General features: G+C 41.9%; 1 protein-coding gene across 7 annotated transcripts in view; it reads right to left on the bottom strand.

Moving 5' to 3' along the window:
• Positions 1-231: 231 nt before the first annotated feature.
• CHD7 (chromodomain helicase DNA binding protein 7) overlaps positions 232-23694 on the bottom strand; it is a 188677-nt gene continuing 165214 nt past the window's right edge. For 4 of the 7 annotated variants that reach the window (XM_015145419.3, XM_077943647.1, XM_077943649.1 and 1 more), the window contains 17 exons: positions 22215-22414; positions 21866-22025; positions 18689-18778; positions 18139-18242; positions 16671-16800; positions 16188-16260; positions 15978-16035; positions 15071-15299; positions 14615-14823; positions 13821-14492; positions 12800-12960; positions 11132-11359; positions 10446-10889; positions 6164-6385; positions 4942-5082; positions 4590-4694; positions 232-2213 (listed from right to left, as the gene is read on the bottom strand). In XM_015145419.3, the coding sequence (XP_015000905.2) occupies positions 1293-2213; positions 4590-4694; positions 4942-5082; positions 6164-6385; positions 10446-10889; positions 11132-11359; positions 12800-12960; positions 13821-14492; positions 14615-14823; positions 15071-15299; positions 15978-16035; positions 16188-16260; positions 16671-16800; positions 18139-18242; positions 18689-18778; positions 21866-22025; positions 22215-22414 (4147 nt within the window). In that variant the 3' untranslated portion in view covers positions 232-1292. The remainder of the gene's footprint in view (positions 2214-4589; positions 4695-4941; positions 5083-6163; positions 6386-10445; positions 10890-11131; positions 11360-12799; positions 12961-13820; positions 14493-14614; positions 14824-15070; positions 15300-15977; positions 16036-16187; positions 16261-16670; positions 16801-18138; positions 18243-18688; positions 18779-21865; positions 22026-22214; positions 22415-23694) is intronic. The other 3 variants (XM_015145423.3, XM_015145422.3, XM_077943648.1) reach the window with 3 other exon arrangements.

The following is a 23694-nucleotide window of genomic DNA, read 5'->3' as shown; positions in this document are numbered from 1 at the left end:
CTTTTGTTCTTCAGTGTACCACATTATCACACGCTGCACACATTTCTAAGTATTCTCAGTCTCAGATGCCCTTTTGAGGGAGTAATAGGAGCTTTTTGTATGCATTTCTGTTGAGATATCTGGAGTGGAATTATGTGAGAGTAATTCAAGGTTTTCTTTCCTGTCTAGTCTTGGAGACAGTTTAGTGTATTACTAAAAGCTAATCTAGTATAAGAGGATATATCAAGAAACTACAAAAGCCAGAATGCTGTATTTGCATCTATTGCGAATACAAAAAATAGAGTGAACACCAGTTTCCCTATATACTACATTCTATAATTACATCTCTGCATATCATGGGTCACTTTTATTAAAAGCATCATTACTACAGTTGGCAGCAATTTACATTTTATCTTACATGATAGCAGTTTTCCAAGAAAAAAATAAAAGGACATCACAACAAAGAAAAACAATACATTTACAAAGTCATGTCTGTAAACTTCAAGGCTAGTTTAGAGCTGAGGTAATGCTGTTTTAGCTTTGTGGCTAAAGTAACAAAGTCCTTTAATTTAAAAAAGGTACCTGATTCTCTCTTCTCTCACTCTTTATTTATTCATCTATTTATTTTGTTTTTACCAGTGCATTACAAGACCACAAGACAATGGAACTGTAGTTCTGTCTGGCAAGAACCCTCCCAGTAGGTGAGTTTTCCAAAGGGACCCTTCACATTCAACAGCTGCCTTATTATTGCTGCGCCTCGGGACAGAGGCGTTCACACTAGCGTGGAGATTGTCAGAGTGGGTGGATGTGTGTGGATGCGCGAGTGTGGGAACCCCATACAGTCAAAAAGGGAAACAAATGAGCAAGGATGATATGTATGGTAAATTTCAGCTTGACCTTCACAGCAAAAAAATTAAAAATTAAAATTAAAAAATTAAATATATAACTTCATACTTCCTTTGAGCAGCACCTTCTTCCATTAGTGCCACTCAGTTACAAATTGCTCTTTATTATAATACCAATGGTACCAAGAGAAAAAAAAAAGCAGAGCATTATGTAAGTTTCCTTAAAAAGACATGATCACCTCTCAAATTTCATCTCTCCTAGGGATAATAAATAATGCACTGCACAATACTTAATGACCAAGATACCTTTTGACACACCTGTATAACATGACTTGAACTTTTTTTTTTTTTGCTACACTATGTTACAGAACAGCTTATAAAACTAGGTATGAACATTAACTGTGAGTGTAAACAGTAGGACTACCACTTGTCAAAAGTTTTAAACACTTGAACTGGAACTGGTACTGGTTATTCATCATTTTCATTGTTTTCTATTTCGTCCCCCCCATCAAGTGAGTCTAGCTCTTCACCCTGTGCTATTTCGTCTTCTAAGAGGGAGGACTCTGCAGTCTTATCCAGGCTCTCCTCGGCATCGCTGCCTTCAAGGGTCTCTCCATCTTTAAAGGGTCCTCCCTCGGCCTTGTCAGCAGCAGCCTTTTCTTCGCTCGAGCCCACGGCATTCTGAAGTCCTGCCAATGCTGGGAACCCAGGCAGCGTCAATCCCCCCAGTCCTGGAGGTAGAAACATGGATGGGTAGAAGAGGCCTGGGGCCATGGTGGACAGGAGGAAAGGGTTGAAGGCTAGTGGGTTTGAGGGCAATCCGGCCGGGGCAGTAGCAGCACCAACAGATCCATTCGCAGAGTCAGCAGCCGAAACAGCATCTGTGCTTTTCTCAGAGTCTTTGTTCTCGTCTTCATTCTCATTTCCTTTCTCCTCTCCTTTTGAAGTGCTGTCTTCCGGTTCTCCTTGACTAGAAGCAGTAGTGGTGTTTCCAGTAGCAGCTGACAGAGGGTTATTCAACAGCCCGCCCAAGCCAAACACGTTGGGCAGGCCCGCCATTCCTGGCAGCATCAGGGGCAGCACAGCAGCAGGGTTCTTCGCATCGCCTCCGGCGGTGGCAGCTGTTGCCAGTCCTGGAGGGAAGCCCATGAGGCCTGCCAGCTGGAGCGACTGGAGATTCTGGAGATTCTGAAGGCTCGTCAGGTCCATTCCAGCAAACAGGCTGTTCACCAGCAAAGGGTTGATCCCTGACGTGGAGGCCACAGCAGCAGCGGCCGCGGCTGCTCTGGCAATCTCACTTTTGGGCCTTCTTCCTCTTCTGCTCGCTCCCTCTCCCCGCACCACAGGCCCAGTGAGAAGGCGGTCAAACATCGACTCGGGAACAAAACCCTGGAGGAGAGGGGAGGCAAACAATGGCTATAAAGGCTGCCGAAGACAACTTGATCTCAATGTGAGCCTCTGTGGTGAACCTGCCATTCCAAATAGAAAGACCTAAGTAGTTCTTCCCTTCTAACAGCTCAATGATAAAACTTAATGACAGCAAAACTTGTTTTTATTATTATGTTAGCTTGCTGAACTGCAGAAAAATTGCTCAAGGCTACTCATCAGTGAGATAAATGTCAAGTTAGCTGCATCCATAACTAACTCAAGAAATCATACATCAGGAAGTACATGATGGGGTACAAAAATAAAGTTAGACAGGATGAGTAAGATCTAGTTTTCGGTAACAACAGGGTGACTACATAGTCAACAATAATTTATTGTATGTTTTAAAATAACTAAAAGAGTATAATCGCATTGTTTGTAATACAAAGGGTAAATGCTTGAGGTGATGCATACCTCATCTACCCAAAGTGATTATTATGCACTGTGTGCTTGTACAAAAATATCTCATGTACCCTATATATACACCTACTATGTACCCATAACACATTTTTATAAAGGAAAGTACATAATGTATAATTATATCAAATCATCACTTGAAGCCAGGTGCCGTGGCTCATGCTTGTAATCCCGACACTTTGGGAGGCCAAGATTAGAGAGGATTTCTTGAGCCCAGGAGTCTGAGACCAGCCTGGGGCACATAGCAAGACCCTATCTCTATGAAATTAAAAAAAATTATCCAGATGTGGTGGCATATGCTTGTCATCTCAGCTACTTGGCTAATCAGGAGGCTGAGATGGGAGGACTGCTTGAGCCCAGGAGTTTGAGGCTGCCAAGTGAGCTATGATTACACCATTGCACTCCAGCCTGGGTGACAGAGCAAGACCCTGTCTCTTAAAAGAAAAAAACACCATGCTGTACACCTTGAATATATATTTGATTCATCAGTTAATTTTTGTCAATTAAATATCTGTCAATTAAAAAAATTTTTTGGCTGGGCAGTGGCTCACACCTGTAATCTGAGCACTTTGGGAGGTCATGGCAGACAGACTGCTTGAGGTGAGTTCGAGACCAGCCTGGGCAATGTGGCAAAATGCCTTCTCTACAAAAAATACAAAAACTAGCCAAGCTTGGTGATGTGTGCCTGTAGTCCCAGCTGCTTGGGAGGCTGAGGTGGAGGATTGCTTGAGCCTGGGAGGTTGAGGCTGTAGTGAGCTGTGATTTTGCCACTGCACTCCAGTCTGGGTGACAAAGACCTTGCCTCAAAAAACAAACAAACAAAAAAGATATTGTATGGGAGAAAATTTATGAAATAGTATAACATAATATAAACCCAGGATGTTTTATCCCCTCTATAATGTGTTATTTTGGATATTTCAAATATGTGTAAGAGAAAAAGTATTTTTGAAATATGGAAAATGTAATTATATTTTATTATCTACCCTAGAAAAATGAAAACTTATGTTCACACCAAAACCTGTACACAATTGCTTATAGCAGCTCTAGTCATAGTTTCAAAAATCAGGAAATAACCCAGATGTCCTTCAGCGTGTGAGGGCTAAGCCGTGCAGTGTCACATCTATGCAATGGAGAGAGCTACTCGGCAACAGAAAGGAGTGAACTGTGACACGTGACCATCGATGACCTTCCATATGATGAGCAAAAGAAATTGCTCAGTTCTTCCAAACTTATGTCCTTCATGCTTACATTTTATGACATTCTCAAAAAGACAGGGATGGAGAACAGGTCAGTGGCAGCCAGGGGCTGGGGGTAGGGGAAAGGACAGTATGAGGGAACTTGAGGGGGTAGGGGGATGGAACCCTATTCTGACTAAGGTGTCAGTTCACAAACTCACACGTGTGTTAAGACTGACAGAACGTTACACTGAAAGAAAAGTCAGTTTTAATGTATAATTAAAACAAATAATCAGCATGTCATGAATGAACTTTTAAAAAGCTAGTAATAACAAAACCTTTTAGGTAGAACTGTTGTATTTTTTTGTTGTTTTTCTTAAATCAGAAATCACAGTTAATCTTAATGATCTCAACCACCATACATCCCATTCCACAGGTGAGCTGTTAAGTAGACTTACCTGGGGCAGTTCCCCTTGGAGAAGTCTACCTCCAAGACTGTGAATGTATGTTTCCATACAAACCTTTTAAATTGGAGCTGACAAATGAATTCACTTTGGATTAATGATGTATTGATGTAAGAAATGATATATTAATGATGTATGAAATGATGTATGAAAATGATGTATTATGTCAATTCTTTTAAGCTAAGTTACAACTGAATAATTAATGCCCAACAGAAAACAAGACAGACTCGGGAAAACAGTTTTGTATAGCTACCTTTCTTGACAGAAATGCAGTTTGTACTTACAGATTGCTTAACTATATCAGTCCAGTCTGGAGCAACTGCAAATTCAGGATTTTCTTCTAGCCACCTGGGTAGATCCTTCATCGGAGGCGCCATAGCTCCACCCATCTGGGTAGAGGCATTTGACAAATGATTAAAAACACAGTCTTCCCTCTCCTCTCTGTTAATCTACTCCCTACTCCTTCTATAATACACACACACACACACACACACACACACACACACACACACACACACATATACATATGCAATCTGGCAGACAGGATTCTTTTCCCTTATAGAAGAGGGCAGGATAAAACACTTCTTTCTGGGCTAAGAAATCACATAGTGATCAGTTCCCTTTCCCAGCGTTTACCTTCTTCCCATTTCGTTTATTGACAACAGGCACCCTTTCTTCTCCCGTCAAAGTGTTTATATCCAATTTATTAGGGTTTCGACATCTATGTCGTTTCTGTTTCGGTTTCTGAAATGAGGAAAATAGCACATCTGCATTCTTCTGCAAAAGAAAAAACATATTTAGTAAAACTGGTATTTAGTACTTAGTCTTCTCTATATAAATGCCAAAGAAAACTGTCAGATCATCTTCAATTATTATGGAAGTTTCAAGAATCATTTTAATTATTAATATTAGAAACCATATTCTTCTCTTTGAAAGAAAAAACTCCTTCTTTACCCCTGTCCATTAAGGAACATGTAAGTGCTGGCTTTTCCTTTTGTCTATCAATAAGCTCACTTAAAGTTTTTCTTTAAATGTTTAACCAAGTTGTGATATTTTTAAAGGAGGCTTTCTATAGTACTTTTACTAATTTCTAGTTAGTGGCTTGAATGAACACAAGAGATGATACCCCATCAACAACATGAGACTGTCTGTAATGGGAACTAACCAACAAATAGACAGATCTTGTGAGGGGGTAGGGGTACATTCTGAGTGGCAAGAACACTAGGCTGAACAAACAAAATAACACAACAAAATAAAATGTAAAACCCCACATTTAAGTTTTTAAAAATCAATCACATAAATTTGGAAAGCAAAAGACTTGCATTGCTAGCCAGCAAACAGTTTGTGTGACAAACCATTTGGAGATATGAACTGTCTAATGTTTAATATAAGGCACCAGTGTTAGTTGCCGTAAAAGCAGCTAATACAATCTTGGGCTGCACTAACTGGTCAAATCTCTGGAAGTAATGGCTTCATAGCACTCCGGGATGGCGAAGCCTTGTCTGGAGACTAGAGAAAGTGCATTCAAGAGTGTTACCCCAATACTAAGACCGCCTGGAAACAATGCCATGGAAAGAATAACTGAAGAAGTCACATGAGTTTGACGGGAGAAGCAAACAGTAAGGAAATGCATAATGCACATCTTCAAATAACCATAAGGCTGCCTTCAGTAAGACAGACCTAAAGCTAGTATCTGAAATGAAGAAGATTCAACAACAAAGACCTGGGAAATGTTTGAGACCAGGAAACATTCAAGGAAAAGGCAGAGGGACCAGCTTTCAGGGATTTCTATGTTGTAAGGGAATGAAGTGGACCGGCCTGCAATATTCCTTCCAACTCTAAACTCTGCAATACTCACTGGTACATAACTTGGCATATCAACAGTGTAAGTAGGGTGCAGCTTCAGCCATTCAACTAAATCCTTATTTTTAGGAGCATCTTCCCCCACCAGCCTTGTCCCATCTTCGAGATTGATAACAGGGATCCGTGTGTCTGGGTCCAGCTGTCCGGGAGAAGGAATGTTTCTTGTTGGTGGGGTCTCTATATCTTCTTCAAAAGCTTTGGTCACCTCAGCATCCTCCTGCAGAAAGTTCACAATGGTATGAATTCTCACACAAAGAGAGAGCCTCTGACAATGTCCTATTTCAAGAAAATGCTATCCTAGAATGGATCTTTGATCAAAAAGGGAAAATAGTTACTAGAAACAATGTCAGTTTGGGAACAGCTATTAAAAGTCAGAAAAAGAGGCTGGGTGCAGCGGCTCACGCTTGTAATCCCAGCACTCTGGGAGACTGAGGTGGATGGATCACCTGAGGTCAGGAGTTATAAAAAATACAAAAAATAGCCAGGCATGGTGGTGCTTGCCTGTAATCCCAGTTACCTGGGAGGCTGGGGCAGGAGAATCACTTGAATTCAGGAGGCAGATGTTGCAGTGAGCAGAGATTGCGCCACTGCACCCCAGCCTAGGCGATAGAGTGAGACTTTTTCTCAAAAAAAAAAAAAAAAAAGTTAGAAGACGAAACTTTTATATCATTCTTCACACTGTAGAATAGTAAGAAGGTAAAAAATGTATAGTCCACTAAGGTTCCATGCTTTGAAACCCTAAGCCAGCCACTGGGAATACAATATGGGGAGTATAGTCTGAGCTGATATGCATGAAGGGCGGCCTCTCAAGCTCTCTTGGAGATCCCCAAATTAAATTAAAGATAAATTTAATTTATCAAAATAAATTAAAGATATTATTTAATAATGTTTAGATATTAATTAATTAACAAAATAAATTGAAGATAATTTATACTAAAGGAATTTCTAAAAGCCAGTTTATATGCAACTTATTGGCAATCTGTGCATAATATAATTTTGCTGGTAGTGGGACATTCTGTCTCAGGTATGTGTGGCAACATTGGAAAAAACAACACTAACTGAAGTCTACAGTTATTTCAACCTCCAGACACCCATTTCTCCTTCCCCACAGCTCTACCATGGTCCAGGCCTGCGTCACTTCCCACCCAGGTTATTGCAATATTCCTAAATGGTCTCCCTGATTCTAACCCCACCTGTCTTCAATCCAACCTCCACACCACAATGCTGGAGTCAGTTTTCTAAAATGCAGCTTTTCCCAGTTCAAAAAATTATGTCACATCACTCTCCTATTTTTTTCAATAACTGCATTCCTATTACCTCCAGGACAAAATCCAAGTTCTTCCGAATGGCATCAAAGCCCTCCATGATTTGCATCCTGCTTTCTCTCCAAGCTCATCTCTGCTGAAGCTCACCTCCTCAGCAAATTCCTCAGTTCGTCAGACCCAAGAGACTCTCTACTCTTACACATGTTCTCTGCCAACCCTTTTAAAATGACCTGCATGATCTTCAAAACTTAACTTCAAAACTCCTGCATGATCTTCAAAACTTAACTGAAGTACAGCCATCCATAGGGAAACTTCTTCATCTGTTTCTCCCCATATCCTCTTCCCTCTACTCCCAGGCTTCCTTTGGGCTCATAAAGTACCCTAGACATGTCTTGGTCATGGCACACGTGCACAACCAGGACACATTATTATTTATCTGTTACCCCTTCCTAAACACTGCATTCTCTAGTGCAAGCACTTGTCAGGACTGTGTTTTTTGACTCTCAGTGCCGGCACAGGGAATAGTGCCAGCTTGTCCACTGTTGCTGAATGCATTCTTTTTCATGGCAGCACAGTTAAGAGTGCTGACAAAATACTAAATTCTAGGATCTGTCCTCTTTCATCCAGGTAACACTGCTGGCCTTTACATCTCTTTCCTACTCGGTTTATTTACAGATCGATCAGTGCTTTCCTTGTATTTTATGTGCATGCACATCACCCCCGACAACACCAAATGAGGAATCCCTACATTTCAAAATGTGACAGTTAAAAAAAAAAAGTTTTAAAAACACATTCTCTAACTTCAATTAGGAATTTTCTCAGGCTTTCTAAATGTGACTTCAGAAAAATATCAACAAATTCTTAAAGACTTAAAATAGTGAAATGAATAAAATCAGTCTCACATTTAAAATAGGGTGTGTAGAAGAAAGCACCTGGGTTGCATTACTAATTCCTAACACCTGGTCCAGAGATAAAGCTGTGTCATGATCCAAATATTGAACATAATTGCCTGTAATCCCAGTACTTCAGGCGGCTGAGGTGGGTGGATTACTTGAGCCCAGAAGTTCGAGACCAGCCTGGGCAACATGGTGAAACCCTGTCCCCACCAAAAATACAAAACAATTAGCCGAGTATGGTAACACACGCCTATAGTTCCATCTACTCGGGAGGCTGAGGTGGGAGAATCACTTGAGCCCGGGAGGTGAAGGCTGCAGTGAGCCAAGATTGTGCCACTGTGCTCCAGCCCGGGTGACAGAGTGAGACCCTGTCTCAAAAACAAACCCTGTTTCAAAACACAAAAAACCCTACAAATATTGAACATGATAATAAACAAAAAGAAGTGTCAGCTGCAGAAACTTCCTAATTTGTTAAAGTTTATGGAGAAAGAATTTATCAGTCAACAAAATCTATCAAAGAAGTAGTTTCAAACAGAAAGGCTAATGACTAGTGCTACAACTCTGTTTCAGGGCCATACCCCTAGAAATGGTGTTTTAACTTACGGAAAACATATAAGTCACAGCTAGTCCATTACAAAGTATACTTTTACAGGATTCCGAAAACAATCATACCATCAACAAATGTGACCATTATGATGACTGGTGCATTGGTAATCAATTTCGAAAAAAAATTTTTTTTATTTTTTTGAAACGCAGTCTTGTTCTGTCGCCCAGGCTGGAGTACAGTGGCGCGATTGTGGCTCACTGCAACCTCCACCTCCCGGGTTCAAGCAATTCTCCTGCCTCAGCATCCTGAGTAGCTGGGATCACAGGCACATGCCACCAGGCCAAGCTAATTTTTATAATTTGAGTAGAGGCAAGGTTTTGCCATTTTTGCCAGGCTGGTCTTGAACTCCTGACCTCAAATGATCTACCTGCCTCGGCCTCCCAGAGTGCTGGGATTACAGGCGTGAGCCACCGTGCCCGGTCCAATTTTGAAAATTTACTCTGAATGCTTCTGTTTTAATTAGACTCCACCAGAGGGCAAACAAATTTCAGTGAATGTTATTTTTCGTTTCTGAACTTCAACTCAACCACGTCTTATCCTGCCTTCTTATTAAGCTTTCTCTGGGTTCAAGAAATAGAAAATGGGCAAATAATAATAGGGATGGAGTAAGAAAAAACATGCTGCAACAGACAACTGTCTTCCCTCAATCTCAAATTTCAGTATTTCCCAAGCTATGTCCCACTGCTTGAGGAAGGGCCCAGGATGGCCCAGTACCTGGAAGGCTTCCCAGAGCACCCACTCTTCACAACACAGACAAGGAGCTCCAGCCACTATGGTGACTGGGGCTTCTAGTCAATAGGTTCAAGATATATAGTGCTAAACCATTTTTTAAAAAAACGCATGTAACTGTGCTCTTTGGGATAAAATTCTGGTCATCAGTGAGTCAGGCACCACATTTTTGGGTGAGATGTAGTTGAAGCAGATTAAGAAAGAAAATCATTTTGATTATACTGCATTCATTTATTTCCTCTGAATTGAGAAAGGGAAAGTCAAAATCCATTGGTTCATACGTTCTATTCAAACCTATTCTAGTAAAGATGCAGCTCAGATTTTTAAAATACTTACGGAGGTAGGAGAATTTGCCGTCACTAGCTTTTTATGTTAACACAAATCTTAGGTCCAAAACGAAACATTTATACTAATTCTAATAAATGCCAGGCCTAAAACATATCAATAGCTTTAAGAGCAGAAACTTGTTTCACCTCGAGAATTCAGAGATAACAATTCTAGGCTCAGAAGAACATGTTTCTGGGTTGGGCTGTTCTTCTGAGAGCAATCAACACATCAGAACTTGGGAAGAATACATCCTCAAGCTACAGTTCGTTCAGGCCAAGTGATCTGTATCAATGATCAGAATCATGACTGTTCACTGTAAAACTATTTCTTTAGTGGAGGAAGCTGGCTTTCATACCATGCTGCTGAGAGAAACACAGCCCAGCAGCGTGAGCATCGCGGGACCCTCAGTTGTCAACATGTGCAATCGCCATGCAGGCAAGCTCCCCGACTTACTGCACTCAATGACGTCCGTTTGTGGCTCATGAAAAGCAGATCAAGGCCCTCCACATTTTTCCTCCTTCCCCGCCTCCTCTTCATGGGAGGCTCTCCATCCACTAGGGAGCCATTAAGGAGATGCCTTGTGGGTGTGCGCGAAAGGCCTGCTTGGAGCAGTTCCATTTGAGTCTTAAAGGCATCAGACACTGGTGTCGAGACATTAGGCAAGATAAACTTTGAAGAAAGAGATGAAAAATTTGAGGTAGAGCTTGTTGCCTCTCTTGAGGCCTTCGATAAATCTACAACTTTTTCTTGTCCATTTTCTGAGACCACCTGAGACTCTCGAAGCTGGGCAACCATCTCCATGAGATTTCGCCTCTTGGCAGCTCTTTCGGCCTCAATTTCGATTTTTCTCCTCCTCCTCCTCCGCTGGCGAGGGACAGAGAGGTTGAGGGCATCTTCCTATTGAAAAATTCCAACAGAGTAGGGTTGCAGTGAGCCAGAATTGTATCGGCTATATGGGCTGGTTTTAGAAATAAGGAACAAGAAGGTTAAGGAATTAAGCATTCACGACTGGTGCACAGAGCTGAGGAAACAGCAGCTATCTTATTTCTAAGCAGGACCAGTGAAATATAAGCTCCCAAACTCAGTTAAGGCTTAGAGGGCTCCCTTTTAAGCTGCAGAAACAAGCCATTCTAACTTACTTTTGATAACTGAGGAGAAGTAGTGAGGTCCTCACTCCCACTAATGCTGGCTTGGCCGACCATGGAGAGCTCAGCAAAGCTCCTCTTCTGCAAGGGGCTGTCCACTGTGGTGGGTGTGTAACCTGGGATGAGGCCTTGGAAATCAAACATCTGGCGCCTATTTACTGGCCATTTGCTTTTCAACACTGCTTCACAGATGTTGTCTAATCGGTTTATCATTACTCTATCCTGGAGGGAGAAGAAAAGTCACAAGAAATTTTAACAAAGCCCTGGTTAAAATTACTAGATAAATACATCCATCAAGATGCAAAAGAGCATAAAATGTTTAAAAGTCAACTGGAGGACAAAGAGTAAAAGAAAACAAAAGGCAAGAAACCAAGTAAGAAAGTAAATAAACAAAATCTCCTATAATGGCATTGATCTGGCAGAAGGTCCTAGGTGGCTTCAACACAGAAAACATGCTATTTTTAAATTACAAACACTGAACTTCGTAAAACAGAAAAATGTACTAAATAATCACCACCTTCAAAATATCTTCATATTTAAAAAGTAACTCTTATACAAGCTCCACAGACCTCTGCTGGTGGACGTCAGTGGATGACAATGGAAACCCTGCATTAGCATCTTGCTGCCCAGGCCCTTCAGATCTACAGGCTGGATTGCAGTCCCAGGAAGTGGGACATCATTAGCGTCACTATTAATAAAGTTCAGCATTATGAAATGGGCACCAACCTAGGAACACCTAATGAATGTCAATTTGCATTCCCTACCTATTATCACTTCAAATTTCATTGAAGCGTGTACACTAAAAATTTCTAATTACAGCTTTAGACTGAGTTTCCCTAGATTAAAAGTGCCTGCTACTATAACCTTTGACTGATCTGGGAAACTCCCTCCTACACTCAATAAAGGAGGTTAGCATAACAGGGGAACTAAAGGGACAGACAGAGGAAAGAAAATATCTTTGACAGTACATTCTTTGGTCAAAATTTTCACCTTGTTTCTTAAACAACAATAATACTGGGAAAGACCAGCCTGAGGGTAGGCTGACTGAAGCTCATTTTTTGTGTTGTTTTAAACCAGACAGCCCTGTTATGGTGATTAGGATGATAGACCTAAATTATACGGGGAATTATTATAAAATTATACTATTTAGCCAAAAAAGTAATTTCCATTTTGCTTTTGGTTACAGATAACTACATTTGGAATTATCTCATAATGTGTTAAGAGCAAATGGGTCAACAGTATACCCTCTCCCAAGTCAAGAAGCTGGTAGGTTTCCAAAAATATAAAGTTGTCTTAAATCTGAAGGCTTTATTTCACATAAAAAATTTTTAAAACACAGTAATAATCCACAGATTATACTAGACAACAGGGGTAAGTAACCTAAAAGCCACATGGAGCCAAAGATCCATCTATATAAACACTTCTATTTCTTATTATCTTTCTTTCACATCACATTTCTCATCCTATTAGAAAAGTGTTCTACAATTTTTTTCTTTGGGCTTTTTCAGATCATTCTTTAAAAGCGTAAGAAAAATCTATAGTCTTCATATACTGTGTCAAAAGTTTACCTTAAAATTATTTGAAAAATCAAGTTAGGAAGATTTCCTCTACCCTAATCCCTTTTGGTCAGCCAAACAACAACAGCAACATAAACCTGCCAACCTTAGGCCAAAATGAGAAGGCAAATGTTCTTTCATGAAGGAGCTGAGCTACTGAAGGATCTCCGTCCTCCATGTAGAATCCATCTCGGGTTTCATCTCTAGCAGTGCTCATGGAAGCATTGCTTTCTTCATCAAAATTCTTCCCTCTAGAGACAGCTCCTGCTGAGAAATGAGTTAATGTGCATTACTCACAACCACAGTATCAGGGAAACTGAAGTTTAGAAAGGACACGATTAAAAATGTGAATACTAATCAACTCCATTTTATTGAGTACCTACTACATGGCTAGAATGGTATTAGGCATTGTTGTCTAAAGCTTGTAACAGCCATTTCACATAGATGGTGTTATTTCCATCTTGCAGATGATGACAAGAGGCTGAGAGAGGTTAGTCACTAGCCACCTAGCACTGTGCAAGTAAACCTTACAGGAGGATGACAGCCAACCAAGTCATTGACTCAAGAGCCTATTTTCTTCCTCACAGAAAAAAGGGCTGACCTTCTGGCAAAAGTTGAAGGTTCCAGCTACAGCACAGTATGTGCTTCATTTTTACTTTGGGCCAGTTTCAGCAACCTTACTGCGACTTAAAAAATTGGTTATTTTTAGATTCTATTCCTACTCTTTACTTCTGAATCAAAACATAAGCACCAATTGTTTCAAAATGATTAACAATATTTACTCAGTGAATGGCCACCTTCCCTCACATTTGTCAAAATTAAAATCACATAGAATTCTTAATACACTGTCACTACAAGCTAACTTCCATCCTTAAACCAAAAGTTGCTAATGTGTCCATGCAACTCTTCTTAAGAGTTTACGTTGTTCAAAATACCATGGTTAGGTGCTATGAGGTGCCAGGGCAAAACACAGGTATAAGCAAAACTTGAAACTATCCCCTCATGGAAGAAAATGTACACTAAGTACTCGTGAAAAAGAAAAGAGCAGGTGCCATGCTGCCAGAAAGCAACATATCTCACAACCAGCTGCTGTGGGATCGGGAGAGGGGCCAGTGGTGAGGCCTTACCTTCAGGCTGGGAAGACTCTTCCGACTTATCGTCATCCTCCAGCTTTTCCTCTTCATCCTCTTCGGAACCTTTCTCTGAGATAGATTTGGACCCAGCATCTATGCCGACCTCGACACCTTTCAGTTCATTTTTCGCAGAGCTGGCCTCCGCCTCACATTCCCGCTTGCTCTCCTTTCCACTGCAGTCGGTTTCTTCTTCCTCTTCTTTGCCCTCACCTTTCTCCTTGGCAGTTGAGTTTTCAGACTCCTCCACTTTGCCTTCCGCTTGTTCCAGTACCTTCTCATCTTGAATGTGAGCAGATGACATGACTGGAGGAGTCTGGCCAAATCCAACTGCCAGTGGGTTCAAGGAAGATGTATTACCTGCTCCTCTGTTTTGAGCAAAGTTTTTATGTGCATCCAAGAAGGATAACTCAGGGTCATTGAGGATGTGATAATCTGTCCGACTGACCCCATGTTTAGCAGCACCAACCAGCAAGTCTCGGTCATGCCGTCCACACTCCCACCACTCTGGCAGATCCAAGCTTGGCTGGCAGAGCTTAAGCCTCTCTCCCAGCTGGGGGTGATGGAGAACCTGCTCGCGGATCTTCCGTAGTAGCTCAATGCGGTACAGAGTTCGAGAGGCTCGCTCCTCTGTGATCGGCTCAATTATGGAGGAGAGGTCTGGCGGTTCTGTAACACAGAAGGGCTCATATTTACTTGGGAAGAACTCAAAAGCAGTCTACATTGTACACTTTCTTATGTTTCACTTTACTGGTCTTTTCACATAGAGCTTTGTTGCTAAATGTACCTACCATCATCTGGCTTGACAGGCATTCGACATACTCGCCTACACATGGCCACAAAACAACTGAAGTATTTCTCCAAACTTTCATCAGACTTTTTGTCAAGCCTGGCAAAGGCTCGAAATTGATTCCAGTCAAATTGCTGTTTCACAGGGTCAAAAATAACCCCAAAGGTAGATACCACACGGTAAAAATCAGCCTCTTCTCTTCTTGTCCACCTGTTAGAAAGATTTTATTAGCTTGCATCACACTTCAGGAAAAGACTTAATATTTACTGTTTCTTTTCCCCTTTCTCCCAGACTTTATACATGGTAGTTATTTGGGGGTGGGGAGACAGACTGCTTTGCTGGAGTGAGCCTTTCTTTGGCGGTCACTCTTTGATATGAGTCCCATCTCCTGTGGGTCTACAGGAGCAGGGCAGAAGGGAATGTACCAGGAGCTGAGTGAAACCCTGAAGAAACTCACTTTTGCCGCTTCTCAGATATAATAGCTTCCCTTTCCGCTTCCAGAGCTCTCACTTCCTCTCGAGGCCGCCGTCTGCGCCGGTCAGTCTTCATTAGGGCCTCTTGCCTCATCTGTTGCCTTTTATAGCTGCGCTGATAGGCAGTAATGAGCCGGCGCAGACGTGTAGTCAGGGTTGAAGTGTTAGGCCAGTAAAGTTGGCCTAACTCAGCATTACTCTCACTGTGCTTGCCTGCGGAAGTAGAAAAACATTTTTGAAATGTGTAGCTGAAATCTTGCAACACACAGAGTATTCCAACAAAACAGGATGACTTGTTAAGATTCAAATGACAGTGTGGGTAAGGGCATCTCAGTGCCCTCATTTTAAAAATATAAATAAGTAATAACATTTGCTTGGAACGTATACACTTATTTCTTTTTTAATTCCTTAGAGGGGGTGAAAACATTATTTATTAGTCCTACATAAAGAAACACACTTTACAGCATAAACTTCCTTATAAGGTACTCTCCTCTAATGTATGTGCAATAATCATCTTGAGTATAAAAAATAACTGCATAATTGTTGTGTAATGATTTTATTCGGTAAAAGGTCAATATTCTAAATAAACTGAAAATATTTTAGGTAAATGCAGAGCAAATTCTCTATTCCCAAGAGTTATAGTTTAGATACTTAAAATTTTTCACTAATTAGTGTAAAATATAAATCAGCTAATTATCGTCAAAGAAACAGTTATCCTAGCTAAGAAATTCAATGTAATGAAAACACAACCATTAACAAGAATTAAAATGATTCACAAAACAGGTCAGTGTAGAAGAAACAAGGTGTTAAGACACTGCCATTGTGAAGCAGGACAGTCCCTACCACATGAACAATGACTGCTCAGCTGCACGAGCTTTTCTGGGGCCTTACCTGTGGCATGTATTTCCATGGATTCTTCCTTATCCTCTGAAGGAGAATTTGCAAATTCCTTGAAAGCAAAGAAACAGAATGACTTTAATTTGGGGTCTCATTTTTGTTTGTCTTTTAAAGAAAAGGTCATTATCTATAAAGTTTAACAAGTCTTATATGGGCATATAATATTTAATGGAGCTATAAAAGCCAATATACTCAAGTTCATACATCTATTTCATCTTTGAATGGTGTTCTGGTTGGTTTATATTCTGGGTCTTCATCTTCTCTATCAAATTCTCCCCTATGTAAAACAAACATAAAAATTGTTCGAATGATACTGATAAGCAAGAGAGGGAAGGGGGGGTGGGTAGGAAAGAGTAACAATCTATCCAGTGCTACTTTTAATTATGGGTTTGACATCAAAAGCAACTCTATCAGTATTTAAAACATGCAGCCGTGGCAGGGTGGTGGAGGGGGTCTGGAGAGGTCGGGGGAAATGACATTTGGAAAATAAAAACAAGTTTCAGATTATCAAGATAATGTATATCCTTTAAACAGTCATTACAACACACAAATAGAGTAGACTGGTAAACAGCACTTGAACTTCAAATCTGACACAATACAGTGTGTAGTGCAGGGTAAGAACTGAGCGCTGCCAATAGATGTGAAACTGACATAAAGTTTATTCAAATTTTAAAATGTCCTTCTTACCCGTCACCACCATCTGCTAGCATGTCTGTTCCTCTTTGCTCGGCAGCTATGGCCTTGGCATCAGGCATACCAACTCGTTCCAGAAAGCACAGTGCGGGGTCAGCTCGCATGGAGTTGTACTTCTCATAGCCTGTGCCGTGCCCATCCGTGCACGGAAAACACACAGAAACAAAGAAAGGCCCCATCACAGGCAAAATCACAACACTGCCACAACACAAGTTTGTTTCTCAGTCAAGGTTAGCATCTATGTTGAATCTAAGTGGACCTTGTTTTAGTAGAGGATACTATGGAATGCTCCTTCTAGGGAAGGTACTGGGGGCCAAGTTACACCTCAGGGATATTATCAGAATTACCACAAACACTAATAGAAAAACAGGTTCAGAATAACTGCAAGATGCCTGGGAGGATTTCTGAACCTATTTTCCCCCAGATCTAATTTTGCTTGACATTTAGAAGGCTTCGCAATGTTCCTTTATGACCTCTGCAGGGGTGCGCTGAGTCCACCCCCATCCACCCTGTGAATAGCATCAGTCCTGCAGGAACTCGCATGGCTGGCTGAAAAATCCCCATATACGTAAGGCCAGCGAACCTGTCTTATTAGGTTTAGGATGATGCATGTCAGTAAGATGACACTGTTCCCTCTATGGTTTTCAAACTGCAATTTGCTTTTTGACTGCCCAAGTTGACTAGATGGAAAATGGCAGATCCCAACAGTGCACTGCGGGAAAATGATTTTGAGGCTGAGCTCACAAAACGCGGCTGCAGTACATAGGCAGAACAGCACAATTCAATTAGGATGTGTACTACAACACACTGCTCCTAACTGCTGTAGAGCCGCAAGCCAAACTGTAATCATGAAAGGTTTTATAAGCCATCATTCTCCCCTTTAGTCAGGCTGGGCTGCTGAGAATACCTCCACGACCTCCAGAGAATTGGGATTATAATCAGGAATCGCTCACTGTATATATCATGCCAGTTCTGCATCCCCAGCCTTTCAAAGTTAACAAGGCTGCATCCCACTCAGGGGAGCCACGAGTTCTCAGCACTGACATTTGTGAAATATTGCTTGGAACAAAGCCCAGGAGGCACTTGTACAGATTAATAGCAGAGGTTAAGCCCACCGTCCACTTTGACACTGGTTGGCAGAGTTAGCAAGGGAAGCCATGCTGGAAGCAAAGTTTAGGGAGAGCTATAGTACAACTTGGCTATTATTAAAACAAATATGGTTTGGGTTTTATTTACAGCCAAGAAAGAAATGTTTTCTTCTCAAATGCTCAACAAACATTCAAAAACAGCATCTGATATTTACAGTTCATATTAGATTTTTAGTACAGAAAAATGGTAGACGCCAAGAGTCCTTTGGAACTATCCTCATTAATATTATGACTTTGGAAAAGAGTATGTAAAGAGTTCTAAATAAAGACCAAGCCATACAGTCGAGACGTATTCAAACAGAAACGTCACTTACCATGTTTGAACACTCCAATTAAGAGGGATTTGTCTGCTTCCTTATCCCACCAATCTGCAGGAACTTCAGCATGGAAAGGTTCAGGGATCCACACATCGGCTTCACTGAAAGACAACATTTATAAGAAATATTAGTATTAAAAAAGAATTCCAAGTAATGAATGTGATACACGGCTCACGTGCCCTCTCTCCCACAATAAACATCTGAGCATGGTGGGGAGGTATCAGCAAAGGTAAAAAGAAAGGGCATGAGTCAGTAGCCCTCTGCTATGACCAGAAAGAACTTTATCACATGGTATCCCATTTTAAGGGTCATCTCAGAACACCAGTGCTTTAGTTCGCACCTCTTTACACTACAAACATAAATACAAACAGCCTTTTCCTGATTCTCATCACATCCCCAAGCAGGAAGGACAAATACCGCATTCAAGATGCAAAAAAGGAGATGGGTTACTAGTGGTTTATGAATGTTCTGAAACACAATCCATGATGTTTTCCGGCTACCCAGATTATCTCACTGAGGTTGAGTACAAACGTGAGCTCGCACTAACCTTGAGTCAGCACCCTCTAAGATCTTATCTGCCTGGTCTCCTATCACTTCTTGTCTTAGGTAGTACAGCATGCGGACACGCAGCAGGACCCTGGAGAGGAAGACAGAGGGGGGAAAAAGTTCTTAACTTCAGGACTGTTTGCCAACAGTGGCTTTTGGCAGCTGCTGCTGTTCATCCATCATCCTGCCAAGGCTGATTAGCCATGCTGTATGGTAGGCTTGAAGCGTGACAGATGGTGGCACATAATCACCTCTGTGTGGTGCTTTCTGCTGGCTTCCAACAGGCCTGCCTGGCAACCGCTCACACTGCACAGAGAGGGCCCAAGCTCAGCCCAGCCCAGGCGCACTTCATTTAGTTCTACCTAGTGCAGCTTGTGAAGTTTAGACACGTACCCTACCATTGCCTCTGAAGTATTGAAGCAAGTTTGTAAACAACTGAGCAGATGGCTTTCAGTAACTGTTCTGCTTCATTATCTCATAAAATTTCCTCAGCTGCTGCCTTAATACCATTTTTGGAAGCACATCAGAAGTTGTAGGAATAAACGAGATATAAAATCTGGTTTTACTACCTTACAATAAACCCTCAATATGGAATGTCAGGTTTTTCAGATTATACAACTTTGCTTCCGAGAAAAGAAGATGGCGACAGGGTTGGGTAGAAGGTGTGTCCTTGCTCTTCTCCTGTATGAAATACTATGTTAGACATTTTTATTCCTTCTAGTTTTTTGTACCTGGGAACTTAAGTTGTAGTAGCTTGAAAAAAAAATTAGAAAATTAAAATGTGTCCAATTCATTGACATTCTTAATCATTCTCAAGAAATCGATTTTTTAAAATGCTTGGAATTCTAGGAACTAGATTTTCAATCCTGCTTGGAGTTCCTCAATGGCTAAAACATAATTCTTTCAAGAAAGTCCACCTGGTAAGTCCCAAAAGCCAGTGTCTACCAAAGCTAGTATCCCCTGCTGGACAGCCCTGGTGTGCATTGGGGACTGACAGGTGAATCGTGGCCTTCTTGGCCATGAGTACATGATAATACAAATGTTATTTCCCCAGCTGAGTAATCCCATCATGTACTTGTACAGCACTTTACAACCAATGTCTCACACTTACACTAGCCCTTTTGATCTTCACAACAACCCTATGATGAAGCAGGGCAAGTTATAATTTCCACTTTCAAATGGGAAAACTGATGGTAGCAGAAGATAAGTGACAAATCCAAGGCCACAGAGTTACCTTGCACGTGGGACAATTGGAACTAGGTCTTCAGGCTCTACTACACCACGCTGTTTTCAGGGTGTGGAAACTGTCCCTAAAACTTCAAAATAACAACTAGGATTCACCACAACAGACAACTCCCGATCACACATCAACAGATGCTCCCCAATAGGCCTTCCCCCAACCACGAGCCTACTCATGGCCAGCATGGGCTCTGGATAGGTCAAGCATGAGCTTGTAAATCCCTGAAGAGACTCACTTTGGATAACTCATTTCTATGTCTTTAGATTTTTTTTCTCTTGTGAACTCATGAGATTAAACATTAACTGTGCCATACTGAACAGACATTTTCTAAGAGTGTGAGTGGGGTAGGATTTTAGGAAGCACTTTTATGCCACAGCAGTAACCACCAAGTTTCTGAGATACCAAAAGGGTTGGAGGTAATGGTTCTGAAGATGCCTTGGAGCCTCACCACAGCTCTGAGGAGCAGAGAAGACTTCCGAGCTGAGGCTGCCCTCATCTACTTGGGTTCAAACCTGGTTCTGCCCCTTAACTGGCTGAGGGTCCTTGAGGAGGTTACTCAACTTTAGTCTCAGTTTCCTTGTCAGTTAAATGGGGATAAAAGTCATACTAATCTTAGACAACTCAAACAGATAAGCCATACAAAGCGCTTGGCACGCTGCCAGTATTATGTGCTCAGACTTTGTTGCTGCTACTTTTACAAAGAGAAATGCATACTTATTTACATCCTGCCTCATCCAGCTGAGATCTTGCTGCCGAGGTCTACTGGACTCACCAGGAAAGTGAGTCCTCAAGAGGCTGAATAACTTGCTCAAGGTCACACGAAGCTAGGACATAGAGCTGATCAGTAGCATTGTTGCCTGAACTAGTGATATGGAAAAACGCATATTCAGAATAAGGAAACAACATATGCAGATGTTAGTTTAATAGGAACTGTTAACAGAACTCCAAGCAATGAAATAAATTTAGGTTCAATATTCTTCAATTGTCTATAATCAGTTTTTGGAAATAAAGGTAAGAAATATGATTCTAAGCTCATAGGCAAAAAAAATGGACCCAGCAACTGAGGTAATATTAAGCAAAAAATAATACATGAACTCCCCAGTCCTCCCTCCACTGTACGCAGTTAGTTGAAGGTGGGATCATATAACGCTGACTACAATTATCTAACAGATACTGGTTAAAAACCAGTCCTCTACAATGTTCATAGCACCATTATTCACAACAGCCATGATAACCAGCCCAAGTGTCTGTCAACAGATGACTGGGACAAACGAAACGTGGCATATACACACAATGGAATACTATTCAGCCATAAACAGGAATGAAATTCTGATACCGTAACACAAATGAACCTTGAAAATATTAAGTGAAGTAAGCCAGGCACAGAAGGACAAATAACCTGTGATTCCCCTTAGGAGACATATAGGACAGACAAACTAATAGAAACAGAAAATAGAATGGTGATTGCCAGGGGCCAGGCAAGTTACTGTTTAATTGATACAGTATTTACATTTGGGATGATGGAAACATTTCAGGTACAGTATTTTGAGTGTAAATAATGCCAACGGATTGATCACTTATAAACGGTAAAAATGGTAAATGTTGTGTTGTGTATCTTACCATGTTAAAAAATAATCAGTCACCTAAACGTATGCTCTCCTGTAACTTGACACCACATTTCAAGAAAAATGGTAAGGCTGTGCAAAGGCAACAACTACACCATTTAAAAGTCTTAATAACAGAGCTGTCCCTCCATATCCACAGGAGTATGGTTCCAGGACACCCCTCAGACACCAAGATCCGCAGATGCTCAGGTCCCTCAGTTGGCCCTCCAAATCTGCGAGTTCTGCATCTGCAGACGTGAAGGGCCGACTGCATGCATTTTTTAAAGAATAAAAAGGGAATTAAACTCTCCAGGTCCACCCTCTAATAACATACTTGTTACAGTGATGCTTCAGGTGTTTCTTGTAGCTGTCCTCCTGGAACAGGGCATCTGGGTTGCAGCTGGCCAGCCAGTCGGCATCCTGCACCACCGGCTGTGTGCTCTGGGCTTTCACCTTCTTTCCCTTCCTTCCCCTTGGCACAGGGGCTGATAAACCTAGAATCACCATAATAATAATAATAGAAGCCTTTTACATTCCAATTATAGTGTCAATGGCAGAGAGGCAGGGAATGCACGAGGCAGGGAAATATGGGGTGTATGTCACATCTCTTTATCAACAGTGTGTCACGAAGGATCCTGATGGCTTTGTGACCTTGTAGCACAAACAACATGGCAGAAACCTACCAGAATGGTTGACCAAGGCTCGAGTCTGGCCATCCGCTGTGGGTGTGATCAGATCCCAGATGAAGCTTTTGATATTCTCATCGCCTTTGTAATGATTAAGACAGTATACCAGGATGGTTCTGCAGATAGTTTCGACATCTTGCTCAGTGAGCTGGCGTTTATAGCGTCCATGGGAAAGAATGTCTGTCCACCGTCCCCAACTGCAAAGCAAATATTCAGCATGCAGAGGTCTCTGTGAGTTTTGATTTACGGCTTTACTTTAACAGTCAGGTAGCAGTGTTGGGAAATCCTGGGTCAAAACTAGCAACAATTCACGCTGGATGACAGGAAAGCAATCCAGGGTGCAAGAGTTAAAAATACTCCCTTACACAGCAAGCTGCCCCTCAGTTCACTGCTCCTAAGCACAGGAGTTGAACTGCCACAAGAATAACCCCCACAAAGCTAACCTTGGCTTTTCCAGGTACATGCAGGCTGCAACAGTGCAATTTTCAGGACATGAGTTCAACCGAGGGCCTGGAAATTACGGACTTTGCTTCATACTGTCATGATTAGTACATTTTGATGTTGACCAACCATCTGAGATAAAAGGCAACTCAAGATAAAAGGTGTGACTACCCCAAAATCAAGGATGTGATGCTGAGCAGTATATGGCTGCATCGACCCACCTCTAAGGGGATGCCACAGTCACTGGTGAAAGGTTCTGGAAAGTTCTGAGGTTCCTTTTGAAACGGGGAGTAATAACCCCAAGCATAAGAACCCTCACAGGCAAGATGTTCTGCCAACCCTCAGATCCTCATGAGAAATGAGTGGGAGAAAGGGCTATGGACAGAAAACAGAAGCAAACAGACAACATGCCATGGGGCCTGACTGCCTGTTTCGTGTTATAATCCCAGACTAAACAGTGCTGTGCTGTTTCATCTGGGAGCTGTGGGGTAAGACCACACAACAAATAGGTACGGGGGCAGGCAGCAGTAGGTGCTGTCTGAGCCATGTCTTCTCCCAGGCCACAGCAGACTGAGCCACCAAGGCAGTGCTCATGGTATGAACAGCCCCTCCGCTGCAGACTGAGAGTTGTGTCTGGAGCAGAGAGCAGCTCACATCCTCCCTCAGGCCCTGCTTCTCACCCTGACTTGGTCTCTTGTCACTCCCTGGTCCTCTCTGGCTCCTGTGAACTTCTTGAAGTTTCTCCAACCACAAGGCTAGCTCTCACTGATGGCCTTGGAACACACTGCTCTGTCTGCTGGGATCTTACTTCCCTTCCCTACCCAAATCCCAGCACTCCCTCTTACCCTGGCTGATTTGTGATATCCACCAAGTCACAGGCTGTGTGACTTTTTGTGGAATTCCTCCTTTCACTCCTCCTAACCCCAGAGGTGGGGAGACAACACTGGAGCTGTGTCTTAACAGTGAGCTGACAGGCTCTATGCTCCACAGCAGAGTGCTTCCTTGTCACAGTCTGCACCACTTCTGCTTGCTCACC

The sequence above is a fragment of the Macaca mulatta genome, chromosome 8, assembly GCF_049350105.2.
Source record: "Macaca mulatta isolate MMU2019108-1 chromosome 8, T2T-MMU8v2.0, whole genome shotgun sequence".
Classification (NCBI taxonomy): Eukaryota; Metazoa; Chordata; class Mammalia; order Primates; family Cercopithecidae; genus Macaca; species Macaca mulatta.
Note: the sequence above shows the minus strand (reverse complement) of the source record. Positions and strands in the feature narration are given on the sequence as shown.